This window comes from Nelumbo lutea, chromosome 2, assembly GCF_056320005.1.
Source record: "Nelumbo lutea isolate HS-2025 chromosome 2, American lotus-T2T, whole genome shotgun sequence".
Taxonomy (NCBI): domain Eukaryota; kingdom Viridiplantae; phylum Streptophyta; class Magnoliopsida; order Proteales; family Nelumbonaceae; genus Nelumbo; species Nelumbo lutea.
The window spans coordinates 4,466,278-4,478,615 of record NC_142685.1 but is presented as its reverse complement, the minus strand read 5'-3'; the positions used below and the strand labels follow the sequence as shown (position 1 = coordinate 4,478,615).

Genomic DNA, 12,338 nt, shown 5'->3' with positions numbered 1-12,338 from the left:
GCTGAGTGAGCTACCCCGTTGCCCTTGGTGCACGGGTGTGTTCCAGCCCAAGCGGTTGCCTATCATCATGGCACACAGGTGCCTGTCATCATCGACTCATAGGAGATCCATCACATCGGTGCCAAGTCACCCCATCGGCGCATGGTCGCCTTCCATTATGGTTGTCCCCCTTTAGCACGTAAGCGACGCCTCCCATGGACCAGTCTGAGTCAGGAGAGTACCCTGACCATTGGACTTGAGGTCATGATCCAGTGCTACTGACTTTGGTGGAGTCATCCCATCGGGCAACTCCTAGCCTCTATACGTTATAAAGACTTGTTCTGGCCTGCCTTGGCCAGGACGCCGCACGGGTCCTTCTGCTGTAGAACTACCCCGTGACAACCTGGCAATTCTATTAATGCAAACCGCAAGTGTTAGTGTTGGAATTTGCCGAGAAGATAAGTATGTGGGACCTTTCGATTAAAATGTCGCGTAGAGGATTGTTGGGTCGTCTAGGAAAATTCACTAAAATGTTACCTTCTCTCTTCCAATCCCCCTGTTAAATAATCGCATTGGGTGTTTATAATACTACCTGGCCCTGCACGGCTTTACCGAGTACCGCCCCGGGCGGCTTGTTCGGGAGCGGGTCACCATTTCAAAATTTTGCTTCAAAAGCTGAGAGCCTGAGACTGAGACTCGGCGTGATTAAAATCATGAAATGCATGACTTTTCTCCAACTTTTGTAAAAGGGAGACGCTTGTTTGGTTACATAGAAGAATCCGAAGTACGAAAAGCACTCCAATTATACATGCATGTTATTTTCCTTGAGTTCGGCTTCAGTCCAGACACCTTCAGTGAGGGCACCATTCGCGCAATTGGAGGACGTAACACGCATCCTCTAAATGGTTGAAGTATGCGAGGAATGCTTTTCGCCGTTATTGACTCGTTCTCTCCCTCGATTGGCTCGTTCTCTTCTCCCTCTCTCTCCCCCCATCCACCTGGCGGTGACTTAACTTCCATTGCCGCCGGCGATAAACAACCATCATTGGCGGTAATGGATGTTAAGTCGTCGCCGGGTGGATGGGGAGAGAGAGGGAGAAGCAAGTCCGCCACTCGTCTACTCCCCGCAGATCCAATGGCTTCTCTGTGCTGGTCACTGGGGCCGCTGGCTTCGTGGGTACCCACTGCTCACTGGCTTTGAAGAAGCGAGGCGATGGAGTTCTTGGCCTCGATAACTTCAAATAGTTGATGAAGATGAGCTTTCCCCGATCGAACAAGTGCGGTTAACGGTGACCAACACCGACGATCCAACCCTCCCCTTCTGGACCTTCCGGATGTGGTTCCTGGTTTTGATATCATGCGCACTACTGTCATTCCTCAACCAATTCTTCGCCTACCGAACGGAGTCCCTCATCATAACCCAGATCACCGTTCAGGTGGCTACCCTCCCAATTGGCCGCTTCATGGCTTCTGTCCTACCGCGCACCAAATTTCGCTTACCAGGTTTGGGTCGACGGAATTCTCTCTGAATCCGAGACCATTTAACATGAAGAAACATGTTCTCATCTCCATATTCGCTAATGCCGGGAGCGCTTTTGAGAGTGGATACGCCTATGCCGTCGGCATCGTCAACATTATAAAGGCTTTCTACCGAAAAAGCATCTCCTTCTTAGCCGGATGGATACTTGCAATAACCACTCAAGTCTGTGATTTCGGTATTTCTTTTTCTCTTCTTCTGGTCTCCTTCACTTCTGGTTGCTCTTCTATTATTTTATTTTATCAGGTTTTGGTGACAGCTAATACGCGCACCGGTGATGACTGTTTGTACTCTTTCCGCCAGTGACAACAGTCCGGCTTCTATCAGGGCAGAGTACAAAATATCTGAGGGGATCGCCGGTGATGACTGTTGATCGCCGCAGGTTGGAGAGGGAAAGAATGAGAGTGACTAGTGAGGGCAGAGTCCAAGAGTTGAGCGGGAAGTGGGATGGAATGAATGAGAGGCCAACGGCATAAAGGATAGACTCCATTAATTCCTTTCGCACGTATTAAGCCAATTCACGAATTAAAAGACGCGTGGCGCGTCTTCGCGCCGTGCAAACGGTACACGTATATAGCTTGCCTGTACTGAAGCTGAACTCATTTTCCTTACGCACGAGACCCATTGATTTACAAAGTGTTTGGTTCGATGGGCATATAAACGCTGCTATATATGTTTTATTTCAGCAGTTTCTCTCTTTTCTGTAGAATGGTAAAAGTGAATTTTAATTTTTGTACATATTTACCATTTGAGAAAATTATTCTTTAAAGTTTTTATAAACGGTTAGACATTTTTTCACTGTTATACAGGTGTAGAGCCCAATGACGCCTAATTATAAAAAACGGTTACAATTTTTTTAATTTTACAAACAAATAAAACATAAGCATTGAATGAAAAAACATAAATAAAATTAAATACATACTTAGTAAAGTTAAAAATTTCATCGCATATTACAGAATATTAGGTGTATCTTATGGATCCTGCTCAATATTAAGTATTTTAAAATTTTAGTATGATTATAACCAAAGCGTCTTGTCTTTTTTGGTAATAAATAGATTTCAATAACACAAAAAGATTATACAGCCAAATTTGCCACATCTATGTTGATCAGACTCGTAACCCACAGGGGAAGAGCCAACAAAAAACCATCTTCAGAAAGACCTCGAAGGGGTCTTGTTAAGAATCCTAAAACTTTAAAATTCATAGAAACAATTGATATATTTATTAAAAGGCTAGCCTTAGCTACCCTTTAGCAAAGCTGACCCCAAAAACTGATTCATATCAGTCAAATCACAAAGGTTTAAATGATGATAATGATGATTCGTGATGACCAAGACTTACGGGTCCAATTATATTTATATCCTGGATTGAGGATTTTTTTCGGTATAATAAATGTTCCCAATGTGCAACTAAATGAATGTGACATTTATAACGCTAGAAAGAGGTGGTACAAAATGAGATTTGACAAATAAAAACACACCTGTAAATTTAATAAATACCACCTTATTGTTACGTTTATGATGTCAGTTAATTGGAATATCGGGATTTGCTCTTCCAGAGCACTCCCAACGTGTACATATTTGTATCTGTACTCCTTCAAAACTGAGCCAGAATAACAATACAGAGTCCAGAAAATGCTCTCAACGCAGTTGGATGGAGCTGTGAAGTTGGTGTGAGGTGCGTTCCGTTAGGAGCAGATCCGGGCTCCAGAATATTCTCGATCTAATGCTATGAAATCTATGCTAATGCTACGATTAGCCACATTATCACTCGTTAGTAAGAAACCTCTCGACCCATTTAGCATTGCAATTTCTGACTTACTGTTTGAGGATTTAATGATTTAGTATGTTTTTATTTGTTTGCAATGCAAATGCGGTGATGAAATCTGAAGCAAAGTACAACCTGAAACGAACCACAATTTGCATTCTTCACATACACTCCTATGCATCTGTACTGGTGCAAGTGACTTTGCACTCCTATGCATCTGTGCTAATGGGATTTTAACACATTAAAACTCTGAACAACGTCAAAAACCTATACGACGGGAATTTCAATATTACTCAGCCGAAGAAGGCCCAGTCAATCACCTTTAAGAGTGTACATACAAGGAGATACTCTATCTATGTCAGTAGGAAATTAAGAGTTTGCTTAGCCACGCTTGCGAGGCATCTGAGTACTGTACATCCAAACGAATTGCCACAAACGACTTGATTGCAGCCCCCTGTCAAAGAAAAAGGAAAGAATAAAACCTTAAGAAGTAAACAAAAGACCACTACTTTTACATCTCCTTGCTTCAAACTTTCAATGTAAAAGGGGCGGGAAACAATCAAACTAAATATATTTTGTCCCCTTCATGGCAAAACTTGCTTCTGCCCCTTTTATACAGAAGCTTCAAGGAAATTTTAAGTGACTTAGATCAACCACGCTTCCACCAAAATTCAATGGTCAGCATGACAAACTTCACTTCATGGATTGAACCATGACAAAAGTTGAACCATATTGAATTTATTTCAAAATGTGAAAGTTGATAAGGACTTTGAAAGCAGTCTCCAGGCATAGGGTTGACAGAAACAGCTGCTAGATCTGGGGTATAGAGGCCTTCAACTTTTTTGTCATGAGGAAGGGAAAGAAAGCTTTCATGAAAGACTAGATCCCTTCTGAATTTTCCATAATCAATTGAATAATAGGCCAAATAACTTTACCTATTTCATCTTGTTTGGGAAATCTCGTATTAAAATGTATGATACTCGAACCGAGAAGGCAGGTAGAGAATTTCATCAGCACGCAGAAGCTTTTGTTCGTTTTCAAGCTGTGCTACAAGGATTTCAACAATTCAATGAATTCCTCTGGCTCCTTTCCTTCTTTAACAACCTGTCCTCATTCACCATCCAACACGCAGAGTTAGAATCACCATCAGAAACTGCAAAAAGAATAATAGTTAATGGCTCAGCTAACCTAACAGCAAATGGAAGGTACTAAGCATACAACAATGCCCATGAATCCAAAACAATAACCAATCTAAACCAGGTGGAAAAAATTTATACATCGAGGATAGATAAGAAGCACAGAATGGGCAAAAAATGCCAATACATGAAGCATGCCCATACAGCCAGAGTGATAATTTATATAACAATCCAGGGCAAGAAGAAGATACATAGAATTTGTACAGGAAATGAAATACATAAAAACATGCCTATTTTATCCACAGCTGTAATTTATATATTAGAGTCTCCTTAAATGCCAATGCTCTCATCTATTCAACAACCTTAAAATATCTTATTGATAATGATTTATTAAGAATTATATCAAGCCCAAAGTCTAAGAGGTCAGAGCTGGTCTACTAAGGTGGCTAAACATACTTTACTATGTATGTACAGTATAAACATGGTTTGAAACTTTGAACTTCAAAGAATTTATCACTAAAAACTCTGGGTTCAGGTGCAAGCTCACAATAAATGTCCAAGCTATTTCATGCACTGGGTGTTCAAACTTTAATCATTTCTATGACTTGTCAAAGTATACTGCCAGAGTATAGAGTGTAAACACTTTAAGAATATATAGAATTGTAGACTTTTAAACTTTAACAGATCTTACTATAAAATCATGTATAGAAGTTCAGTTGAATCTGGCAAAAAGGTAAGCAGTGAAAGATGGTATTCAATCATCATGTCAAGAAAATCAAGAAGCAATAGACTTGATTAGAAAAAGTGCATTAGGTATCCGATGGTGTTCAGGTTGAACTTTGATAGGATGAAGGTGGAAGTGAGCATTGGATGATGAGAGATTGTTTTGCGTAAGGTTAGGGGGCTTCAGCAGTGTCAGAGACCATGGACCCTAATGGTAGGTTTCATTTGATGAACAGAGGTAATGGTTCCAGTGGTCTGAATCAATGTTTTCAACCCGCTGTTAGACCACTATCCCATTTGTGGTTACAAAAAGATTCTCTACAGCTAACTGTGCAGATGAATAGGATAACAGCTTCCCCACTATTTTCTGTCACACTTCCTCCTCTTGACAGCCTTTGCTTTGGAATAGCCTTAGGTTTCTTTCCTGCCATATCGACCAGAAAAATGCCCATAGAACCAGTTGTCATAAAATTATTTATCAAAAAAACAAAAACAAATGTCATAAAATTTTTTTCTGAATCAAGCCTTGGATCCACCAACCTTTCACAAAAACTTCAACTGAGGCTGGGTACCAACTTTTGATAGCAAAGTTCCTGAAAATTTTCACCCAAATTTTGTAGGTGAAACTGCAATGCAGTAACAAGTTGTCACCCGATTCTTCTACACTGTTACATAACACACATTCAGGTGAATCAATCACCATTCCCCTCCTAATCAGGCTGTCTTTTGTAAGAATATTGTTCAGGTAGGCAGACCAAACAAAAAAAGAGCCACCTTTGAAGGGATATGCTTGCTCCAGATTAAATACAAAGGAAAATTCTGCTCATCCTCTTGAGCGAACTGATTATAAAAGGATTTTACTGTGAACTGGCCCTTGCTATCCATTTTTTTTATCAATAAAGATAAATTTTATTAAGTATCATATAGAAGGAATTACATCAAGGTCCACCAGAAGAAACTTTAGATTTTTGCCCAAAAAATCTGTTGTTTTGTAGCCCCTTTTTTAGCCAATGTATCCGCCAACCCATTTGTTGTTCTTCTTACCCGTCTAAAAGTGGCATTCACCCCCCCTTGCTAGGGATTCTATTTCACGGACTGTATGCCTGTCCATGGAATTTGGGTATTATACCTTGTACATGAGATAACCACTTGAGAATCCCCTTCTACTTCCAAGTTAAGAAACCCAAACTTCTTAGCAAATTTTAGACCCTGAAGAAAACTATACAAGTCTGCTGTCACTGTAATCACCATTGGTTATAGGTCCTGAATATAAAGCAAGCACCTTCCCTTCTGAGTCTCGAAGACCCCTCCCATCCCAGCTATAGCCCGATTGCCAATGTAGCACCTTCCCTTCTAGCCCTTGCTATCCATTGACAACACCCTTCTTGTTTTCTGAGTTAAAATCAGTTTGCATGTAATACAGCTTCTGGAGTAGCTTACCAAATGGTTCAATCTCCCAATCATTCAAAGCTCTTCTGAACCATGGGATCCAAACATACTCCCCATTTTGAAGCCACACAACTTCAGCCACTTTTGCCCCTTTATCAACAGCAACTGCAAAGAGTTCGGGAAATCCATCCTTTAACATATTGTTTCCACACTAGAAATCCATCCAGAATCTGACCCCGGTTCCCCTCACCACTTCAAAATTGATTTCCTTGCTGACAAAAACTGTAGTTCTTTTCAATTCCTTTCCAAACCGAACAACTCCAATTAAAATATATATGACATGTATTAATATCAGTTTATAAATTTATCCTATTTGCATAAGTTAGAAAGTGTTAGATTTCTAAAATGTTCAGTTTTCTCTTTATTTTTTGAATCCTATGGTTTGATTCATGAATATTACAATTTATACAATTCATGTGCTTGAAATCAATTCGCTCAAAACTTAAATTTCTACTTCATCTTATCGTTGCTTCTTTTAATTTTTCAAGGGAGACTTCTTTAAAGCACTCACTAGAAAATTATCTTTTATTTTTTATAGTAAATAAAAAAAATATTAAAAGAAAATTGTAGATTACAAGAAAGGTGACAAGAAGTCACACAAGAGAAAAAAACGCAACCCTAGATCCTAATTAAAAAAGCTACAACCCCCTCCACATTTGTTTCAAAACAAAACACCACCATACAAACAATCACCAGACCAAAAGAAGAATCAACACATCAGCCAGAATCAAAACAGCCAACAATTCAAGAACTCCCATAATTAACAACCACCAAAAATACACTTGACAGACCTCCTAACCCTCCAAAATTTCACCTCAACAACCTCAAACAACCTTTTAGAAATTATCTATTTAGGTCATTTAAAACCTTTTGGAAACCTTTTTTTATTAGCACCTTTTGGAAACCTTATTGTATGTGAATTAGTTGACTTTCAAATCAAACTTGATTAATAATCTTAGGCTTTCAGTGTATACAAGGTATACTTTAATGTTTCAATTAAATATATGGTAGATATGGATTAAAATTTTGGCAAAATTACTCATATTGCTTTTAATTTTATGACAAAGCTTGTAAAAAATAAATAATCTTATTTTTTTATCAATAAAAATAAATAATCTTATTATTTATGAACACAATTTTATTCAAGTTTCTATACAATTTACATTGGATCTGAATCCAATCTGAGAGCCCTAGACCCAATTGGATTCAAATGAGGCTGGATCCACTTCAAATCGGATAATGGCAATGACGAAAATGGACCTTTCCCTCTACTAATTATGATCAAGGTTCCAAGTATAGATAAAGTCCAATATGCCAGATGGAGCGTATCGGACATTGTAACACCATGCATTTTATGTTATTTTTGGTTTTTTTAAACCTATTCAGGGGGATTGGTATAAGGACTGTCTACATATCGGCCGATACGGGCTAATACATTGCAAAATTTTGATCACTGGTTACAGTACCATAAAATGGAGTAGGAAAAACTCATCCTTAAGAAACAAGATGCAACAACTACCCCCTCCTACCTTTTTACAAAGTATTTAGAATATAAAGACAAAAAGGAATTCAAACTTAGCAGACTATCCACTCACATAGGCAATCACCTGAAATGGCAGATGACTGTCCATTGACAGACAAAGCAGTTTATCACCAAGACATTGATTTGAGAGACAGATAGCTAGGTGAACATATTTGGCAACACTTGAACGATGCTACAAGTTAGCAAAGATAAGCAACATAATTTATACACTTCGGCTCAGTTTGGAAGGAGTACAAATACAAATATGTACAGTACAAATACATATAAAATAATACAAAATACAAGGTTTTGCATTGTACATATTTGCATTTGTACTCCTTCCAAACTGAGCTTTCATGTTTCCACAGCAAACAGAGGCAAAAGTGTATCTACTACAATATCAATAACAACAAGGAGAGAGATACATCCAGGCTTAAGATGATAACAAGGTATCATTCAGTTTTTGGCCAGCAGTAAACAGATCTTCAGAAAGAAACAAGGTATAACTTTAACCATAATGAAGATACATTATACGTAGGAATAAAAAATCAATACATATGACCTGATAAAAGGATCAATGGTTTTTCATACCTTAATCAGGATATCCTTCCGCAGTCCCATTTTGGTAAGAAAGTATGAACCAACTTGATGCCAGTCAATCTCTTTTACATCGCCTACATCTCTGCTGTTATCTAGCTGGAGCTGTCTTTTACCATGTTCAAAAGATTTTCCTATCCACAAATATAGAACCCTAACCTTATCTTGAAGATATTTATGCTTTTCTACACCTGTACTTGGAGTTGGAACTAAGAAAAGAAAAACAGCCTCTGAATCCAGATCGCATGCACCAAATGCTGCTACCCTTTCTAAATCAGGCCATCGGCATACTGTGAGCTGCACTTGACCACAAGACTCTGAACCATCATCCATCAATCCAGTTGAGTGTTTTGAGACTTCTTGCGCATGACAAATTTTCACCAAAGCTTCTTGCATGCTGTGTGGATCATCACTGTATAATCCCCTTGAACACAATTCAAATTGGACTCCTTGAACCCCATCTTCCTCTTTAATTGCAATCACCTCACCAGATTCTAAAACTTGTTCTTTCAATTTTCCTAATAAACAAGAGCTGTCCTTCTCATTGTTGTCTCTTTGAGTTACAAGAGAAGCTAAAGAAGCATTTCTCATTCTCCTATATGAAAGTGAGGCACCATCAGTTGAGGTTGGCAGTTTTAAAGATGGTGACGAGCCACCTCTCCGTTCAGCAAGAGATATAATAAATTTCTTAGATGATGGAACTGTTTGAGAACAAGGTTTTGAAGCATGATCTAATCCAGGGGCTTCGGGACTGTTAGGTGAGGGAGACTTCTGCAATGGAAGGAGTGACAAGTCAGACAAGGCAGAGGAAGGAGGTGTTGGTGTAAGAGAACATGAAGATGTTGAAGGAGATAGCGAAGGTGATTCTGAACTAGATTTGGAACTAGCGCTTGAATCAGAAGAGATAGAACTTGGGGAAATATAAGGAGGCAAAAAAGATGATGATGATGATGATGATGATGATGAGTTAGTAGACAAGTTCGGAACATTGTTTACACAACTATTGCAGTCTACTATCAACATGGAATCAGAATAGACTCTACAGAGAGGTACCTTAGAAGCCGAGACAAACTCTTTCACATTGGCAAAGGCAAACTTACGCCTTAAACCACTCCAGTTGCTCTCCCTTGCAGGAAGGTGGGTTTCTTGTCCAGACCCAGAAGATGAAAATGGAGGAACAACACCCCCGGTTATTGCCTTATGGAAAAGCTCAAAATCAATATTGTAGGAATCCACTCTTCTCTCACCTGAGACAATCTTCTCAGCTGATTCAACCTCGACAACATTTTCCGACTTGCTCACTGAAGGCTGTAGATTGGAAAAGGCATCCCAAAAGTCTGATGGTTCTTCCCCTTCCACAACAGTTATTATTGGACCTTGCACTCTCTCATAGCGAACAACTTGAAAAGCCGCCCCCTTGGCATCCCTTTCCATGATGGTTTCACATTTTTTGCCAATCCAGACGTAGATAGCAGACGGCACATGTATAATAAATGCCCCTCTAGAATCCAAGGCAGATGGAGAAGGATCATTCAACATTTTGGGGACCAGATGGAGAGGATCGTATGAAGAATGTGGCGCCATCCTGTACATCCTCAGTACTGAGCTGGGGCTAAGTGGAATGGCGTGGACCCTCTTTTGACACTGTAACAGCTGACAGGCGAAGCCCATATTAGGGTTTGCAATTCCCCTCGCTGCCTTCACATACTGAAAGGCATCATCAAAGCTCTGCCCTTCCCTCCACATGAGATATGCAATCACCAAAGATGTGGAACGAGAAACTCCCTGGCAACAGTGGACCAAAACCCTCCCTCCTTGCTCCCTCACATCCTCAAAATAATCAAAGACGTCATAGAGTATACTGGTGATGTCCTCCGACGGGCTATCCTGCAACCACAACGTCTTGTACACAAGGTCTGACTTGAAGTATTCAGGGCAAACAAAACCAACGCAGTTGAGAACATGGGTGATACCATTCTGCCTTAGAATATCCCTGTTTCTAGCAACTGCATCTCCTCCAAGATAGATATGATCTGCAACCTTGGAGCATTCCTTATCGAAGAATGCAATCCTATCTTTCTTAACAAGAGTGCCGGTTGGATCCTGGTTCTTCTGGAACGAGGAGGGCAAGTCGAGCCTCAATCCGTCCCCTGACTTATTTAAATCTCCTCTACCACTTGGGGTTGGAGGTTGGGGCCACTCTCCGACATCATCCGAACCAGCTTTTGGCCACTCGTCCAAGCTGCGGCGGGAAATCGACAAAGGCTGTAAGGGGGGCAAGCAAGCCCGAGCCTTGCTATTGTTTTGAGACCTCGGAGTAAGAGGAACAGGAAACCGCCGGCACTGCCCAGAGTTCTTGTCGGTGCCATGTGGATCTGCACAATCTTTGGCATTGTCAAAATGTGTAGTGGCCTGCGGCATAGACCTAGAAGACCAGGATGCAGACCTCCAGAACGTTTTGCGGCTACCGGAAATCTGGCACTGCCCCCGAGAACCGGCGGCATCCTCCTCCCCTACCATGCCCAGTACAAAATCCTCAGTATAGAACCCCAACCGAATTCGAACCGGTAAACCTAATTTCCACCGTCATGAATCATTTGCGATCATAATAACTAAGACATTGCGGAGCAGAAATAGAAAGAATGAAACAAACAGAAGCACGACCAATACCCGCTCGCTCCATCCATACCCTTAGCCTACAACCCGGAACAAGAAATCACATGAGATGAAGAAAGGAAGCTTAAAAAACGGAAACCAGAACCGGCAGAAGTTCTACAACTCTTGATTAAAATTTGCATATGGACCATAGAGAAGAGTGGGGAGAGAGATCCAGAGCAGACAATTTTGGCGTCACTAAACATTTCATTCATAAAGAAAAAGCTTCAGATCAAAACGTTCAAAAAGAGATAAATCTTAAAACAAAACCCTAACCGAAAGAGGGTAAACCGCAGAACCAAGTCAGAAAAAGAAATAAATAAATAAAGAAAAAGAATGAAAGATTGTAAAACACAGAAACGTAGAAAGGCAAAAAGTAAACAATAAGTCCATGCCGCTCGATTCGAAAATGAAAAGAAATATAAAAAGATTAAAAATGAGGAACAGGTGGAGAGAGAGAAGGTGGGACTACTGGCAGTAGCAGAAGAGGAGAGAGACAAGAGGAGAAAATGGAGAACACACCAGCCACCACCGCTACCAGCAACACCAGGTCTATTGTCGTTCCTTCTCGTTTTGTATTTTTATTTAAAAATTAACAAATATATTTATATATATAGTGGGAAAATGCTGCTTGAGTTTAATTAACCACAGTTTGGAGTTTACGAGTTTAGACAGTAGACGGTAGAGGAATAATGACTGGCGACTGGCGAGTTTTAAACGCGGCTTAATCGTCAGATTGGTGCATCTATGGGATTCCGATCCGACGTGAAAAGACGAGCCCCCTGAGGAGGTCTCCAACTGTCCCGAGTGAAGCGTGATTGTGAATATAAAATTGGAAGTAGAACTGTAGAAGTGGGTGGAAGGAGCTGCTGCACGTGCACGTGAAGGAAGGAGCGAAGCAAGAAAAGCCCTACTACGCCCCTACGACCAAAGTTTTCAATTTTAATGTCACCCAGACAGATATGATGATAGT

General features: G+C 40.3%; 1 protein-coding gene and 1 long non-coding RNA gene across 7 annotated transcripts; one reads left to right on the top strand and one right to left on the bottom strand.

Moving 5' to 3' along the window:
- The first annotated feature begins 682 nt into the window (after positions 1-682).
- On the top strand, positions 683-2,314 carry LOC148868187 (uncharacterized). The gene is made up of 2 exons (XR_016108033.1): positions 683-1,694; positions 1,776-2,314. It is a non-coding gene; the product is annotated as an uncharacterized LOC148868187 (long non-coding RNA).
- A 1,098-nt stretch (positions 2,315-3,412) lies between these two features.
- MKP1 (mitogen-activated protein kinase phosphatase 1) lies at positions 3,413-12,025 on the bottom strand. Of its 6 annotated transcripts, none has more exons than XM_088973671.1 (4): positions 11,888-12,025; positions 8,705-11,406; positions 4,219-4,436; positions 3,413-3,737 (listed from the first exon to the last, which is right to left on the bottom strand). In XM_088973671.1, the coding sequence occupies exons 2-3, from the start codon at positions 11,228-11,230 to the stop codon at positions 4,398-4,400; spliced, it is 2,565 nt and encodes an 854-aa protein (XP_088829797.1). In that variant the 5' UTR covers positions 11,231-11,406; positions 11,888-12,025; the 3' UTR covers positions 3,413-3,737; positions 4,219-4,397. The 6 variants fall into 6 exon arrangements, with proteins under 6 accessions (XP_088829797.1, XP_088829795.1, XP_088829799.1 ...); XM_088973669.1 differs by having other exon boundaries at positions 4,219-4,387; XM_088973673.1 differs by lacking the exon at positions 11,888-12,025 and having other exon boundaries at positions 8,705-9,481; positions 9,764-11,653.
- Between the last annotated feature and the right edge of the window lie 313 nt (positions 12,026-12,338).